The following is a 5,111-nucleotide window of genomic DNA, read 5'->3' on the forward strand; positions in this document are numbered from 1 at the left end:
AACAAGTGATATTTGACCTTTTTAGACAGATTTAGCAAATAAAACCTCTTCTGGGGCCATTTGTGTGGATTTTTCATATCTCTGGCTCCCCCTGCTGGATTTTGAAATGTGACATCTCTTTCTAACCGTCAGAGCCAATGGAATCGAGGGGAACTCCCACATACTCCTTATTTGGTTATGTGTGTGTGTGAGACTGCCGCATAGCAAAGACCGGAAGCAGCAGCGACTCTGGTGGCTACCATTAGCAGCTAACTTTTGCTCTCCGATATTTACATAAAAATTGAATTATGGATTATAAATGAAAAAAATGATTACACAGACACATTATCAACCTATGGGTTAACCGATTCAGCCGCGTTTTTCTCGTTTTAATGCCATTGAACACTTCTTTTGATCAGATTGACAGCTACGGTGAGACGATCTCCCGTAAAAGCTCCGTAAAGGTACGTGTTGTGATGTCTGTCTTTGCTTCCCCTGTCGCGAGTTCAGATCACTCAGTGATGATACTATATACCTAAATAATCTGTGGAACCTCAGCTTTAATCGGATATCTTATATGTGCAGCTACGATAAGTAATAAGGGTACTTTTATCTTGAGTTATGTGCCAAATGCGTTAGCATCTTTTGCGTAATTTCGATGCTTCTTATGAGACTTTTGTTTTGTTTTGGTAAAAATGGTTTATATCGTCAGTTAGCTGAGATTATTTCCGTTAATCTGGTATAACACATTAATAGGTTCTTAAATATTAAGATCCCCTGAGACACAGTGTCGTGAAGAAAAAAAAGTAAAGTACCCGCCGGCGGGGTCCTTGGGGCTTAAAAGATTAATATTTCATCTTCTCCAATTTCAAGTACATCATTAGATCTTTGAGCCATAGAGATGCTTTAGGTGGTATCGAAGATTTCCATTCTAGGAGTATTCTTCTACGTTCTAAAATAGATGCAAAGGCTATACTGTCCTCAGCCTTCCTCCTCATCATTTGGTGGCCATGTAGTACTCCAAAAATGGCAATTTCTGCACATGGTCTCAATACCACGTCCAAGGCCTGGTGTTTGAAAATGCTTGTCCAGTATCCTTGTAGGCGAGGACAAGACCACAGTCCGGCAGTGGCTCAGTCAGTAGGGGATTGGACTGTGAGTGGTGCCCTTGAGCAAGGCACCGGACATCCCCCTTCCCTCCTTACCCCCATTGCTCCCCGGGCGCTGTGCAATAGCTGCCCACTGCTCCTACTACTAGACTCCTGGTACTAGGATGGGTTAAAAGCAGAGAACACATTTCACTGTGTGCTGTGTGCTGTGTGCTCTGCATGTGTGACCATTAAAGAGGGTTTCATCCCTCCCGATATAAAACAAAAACATATGAGTTATGATAGCTGGTGACGTGTGACATCTGTCACAGGTATCCGTGACATTAGGGTATATTTTAAACCACAACCCATCAGAGACTGCACCGACCTCACCACCTTCAAAACACTCACACAAACTCACCTCTTCAATCTGGCTTTTAATGTGTGATTATTTTTGTATTATTTGACTTTAACTTTAACTATATATTTATTTGTTGTTCCTTTCTTTTCACTATATCTGTAAAGAGTCTTTGAGCACCTGTAAAAGCGTTAACAAAATAAATCTATTATTTCTTTTTTCTTTCTAAACAAAGCACAGAGATGGCATTTTAGATTAGGCAACTCCACTAAAAAAAGGTCTTTTTAAGTCCACAGACTTTAGTGATTCCTTCATCAAACTAAAATGTACTTAGAGATTAACTAATGAGAAGTAACCATGGAGCAGCAATTGGGTCATAAACACCATTCTGGGTGGTTCGTCAAATCTTTTGCTGTTAATGTACCATACGACAGTGTAGGCAAACTGTGATGAAATGTCTCACTTAATCTGCAAAATCTGACTGAAACAATCATTTCTCACATCTGTATCTATGTGTTTTGACAGGTTTGATTAGACCATGGATAACGGCAGCTTGGAATTGTTCGAAAAGGCTAACACGTCTCTTCAGATTGAACTTCAATCCTGTGCTACATTTAGGAACCAGGCTTCTCACATGTTTCTGTATGCCTTCCTCTCTGTTGGCATTGTGTGCACAGTGGTGGGAAACTTTCTGGTGGTCTTGTCCATTGCCTACTTCAAGCAGCTGCAGTCCCCCACAAACTCCTTCGTCATGTCCCTGGCAGTGGCTGACTGCCTTGTTGGCCTGGTAGTGATGCCTTATAGTATGATTCGGACGGTGGAGGGATGCTGGTACTTTGGTGACCTTTTTTGTAAGCTTCACTCTAGCCTTGATGTCATGCTCTGCACTGCCTCCATATTCCATCTCAGCTGCATTGCATATGACCGCTACTACGCTGTCTGCAACCCACTAGTTTACTCTTTAAAAATGTCCTACAGTCGGGTAGCTCTCCTTATTTGTGTATGTTGGGCTGTTCCCATGCTCATCTACTTTTGCTCCACAATGCTAGATCTTAATGCGGCAGGTGTGGACATCCTGATCCCTGAAGATGTATGCGTGTTCCTGGTCAGTCGTATTTATGCTGTCATGGGTTCCTTGTTAGCCTTTTACTTGCCAATGGCTATCATGCTAATGGCTTATTGGAAGATCTTCAAAGCTGCCAAGCAGCAGGCCAGGCAGATCAGCGCCATGGAAAGCCAAATGGCTTCTGGAGTCGGAAAGGATTCAAGCAAGAAAAAGAGACTCAGAAACACTATGAAGAGGGAAAGAAAGGCAGCAAAAACGTTGGGTATCATCATGGGAGTATTCCTAATCTTCTGGATGCCCTTCTTTACAGTCAACATTGTGGACCCTTTTATTGAATACAGCACGGAGGTGGTTGTCTGGGATATATTTTTGTGGCTAGGATATATCAACTCCTCTTTAAATCCCTTCCTATATGGTTTCTTCAACCGTTCCTTCCGTAGGGCATTCCTCATGTTCATTGGCTGCAGGGTATGCCTGCCTGGATCCTCCCCTGGGATGGATCTGTCACACACTAGGAAAGACCCAAATGAACGTGTAGATCAACAATGAATTTAAAGAAAGTGTCTGTATATTTTGTTTTGCCTTTTGCAAATCAAGGGCAATATTAAGAGTGCTTCAACTGCAAATGTTTTTCAACTTCTAGAAAAACATTTTTAAAATCAGAATAAATGAAATACAATAACAAATAATAGTGACGTGGGTCTGCCTCCAACCACCCCTAAATAAGGATTGTTTTAAATCACCTGTTTTTATTTCATGTAGAGGAAGTGTGCTCTGTGGTAACAACATTTTGATGTTCTAACTTTTGTTTTGCGTCTGTCACAAAGGATTTTCCTATTTCCACTTCTAAGTATTATAACCTTATTTTTGCAATAAATGTGTTATATTTTTTAATTCAACCAGAAGTTTGAACTGAAGGAACAATTTGAAAAGATCTATCCTCGACCTGCCAGTCACCGTCCACTGTTTATGTCTGGGTCTAGGATATGAAAGGCTCTATCTTGAAGTTGAATCATTCATGTGTGTATTGCGACAATCAAAGCGGTGGTATGTAATAAGAAGAGAAGAGAAGCTTTGAATGGAATCAGATAAGTCTAGCCAGGGACGTGCACAGACATTTTGAGGGCCTATTGCTCTAAACTGGAAAAAGGGCCTCCCCCCAAAAAAATATAAGACCAAAACGATTATTACATTAACTAAAGGCAACTATTTGCATTTGGTGACTTGATTTTGAAAATGAAAACCACGGAATTCTTTTGTTTGCGGTCCATATCTCATTAAACTATCTATTGTTAGAAACTATTAAAGAAAAAATGGGGACAATTCTGTTCTAATGTAGTTTGACCTTTGTAACTGTTGTGCAGACATTCTGATAAAATAGCAGGGCTTCTAACTAATTACCTTAAATAAAATCACTAATTAATGAAACTAGTTCAATACGAGTTATTCTTATTCTTATCATTCGTTATGAGCGCTGTAACGGTAAGGTATCTAATTACTTATTTATTTAGTATTCCATAACTTAATAACAGAGATGCTCAAATCGAAAGTGGTAGAGACATGGCAGAAATCCTACAATGAAGCGGGACATTGAACTGCTCACCCGTGAGAGGGCGATCAAGATAAGAGAGCGAGCGGCCCCGTTGAGGGAGTTTACCATGGATGTTTAATAGGAGTTTACGGAGCAGATGAAAAGACCCAGAAAGACAGAAGCACAATAACAAGTATATGTCGGTGTTTTTTTGTAAATTACCGACATTGTCAAGAGGAAGTAAAGTCCCTCCCATGAGAAAACTCAAAATCCATTTCCCCAAATCCGACACTAGAGGTGGTCTTAAGGAACCGGCACCAATACAGTAGCCTATAATATATATAATACGTAACATGTGTAATCACACACTTAGCGATATAGAACATAAATAATAAAAATGTAGGCCTACCTGGTTTAAAACACTTTTGTGGTCATACTGTGGAATGAGTTCAAACTGAAACGAGTTCTTCATTCAAAATTTAGGGGCAATTACATATAAGAACAAGGAGGAGAAGAAGAAGTAAGAGAAGTAGTAGAAGAAGAATGAAGCTGGTGTGTTTCCCGCAACGAGACACTACAATACTAATTGTGGGCTCATCATGTTGATTCGACCACAACAGAAAAAAAAAAATCTCTCGCTCTCTCCAGAGGGGCAGGTCAGCCAAAAAGGGAAAACGGGCCGTTGCCCGGGCAACATTAGCTGGAATCTGTGCACGTCCCTGGGGGCATCACATTTTTTATAATTTAATCATTTATTTCTTGGCCCATGCTACACTCTTTTGCTGAGTTTCATTTAAAGTGTTTCTGTAATCCTACAGACAGACAAACCAAACTGAAAACACTGTCAGAGTAATAAGAGTCATGAAACAATCCATAAAAACCAAGTTCATAAGATTTTATTTAAATATTATTCTGGATGTAATCACTATTTACAGCCTTAATGCATTCATACATTGAAAGATAAGATGTATCTTTGGAACAATGCAGTTCTTTGAAGCGTCTTTTATAATAACATGATACAGACTATGGGTCAGGGGTATTTCTGTAGATACACTGCTATCCAGTCACTTCAACATAATCAACACCGTG

At 40.0% G+C, this 5,111-nt stretch overlaps 1 protein-coding gene across 1 annotated transcript; it reads left to right on the forward strand.

The window, feature by feature from the left end:
- Positions 1-1,963: 1,963 nt before the first annotated feature.
- Positions 1,964-3,040, forward strand: LOC307017674 (trace amine-associated receptor 3-like; the record flags this gene model as incomplete). Its single annotated transcript, XM_079647363.1, has 1 exon — positions 1,964-3,040. The coding sequence occupies one exon, from the start codon at positions 1,964-1,966 to the stop codon at positions 3,038-3,040; it is 1,077 nt and encodes a 358-aa protein (XP_079503489.1).
- Between the last annotated feature and the right edge of the window lie 2,071 nt (positions 3,041-5,111).

The sequence above is a fragment of the Notothenia rossii genome (genome assembly GCF_949606895.1).
Source record: "Notothenia rossii genome assembly, chromosome: 9".
Lineage (NCBI taxonomy): Eukaryota > Metazoa > Chordata > Actinopteri > Perciformes > Nototheniidae > Notothenia > Notothenia rossii.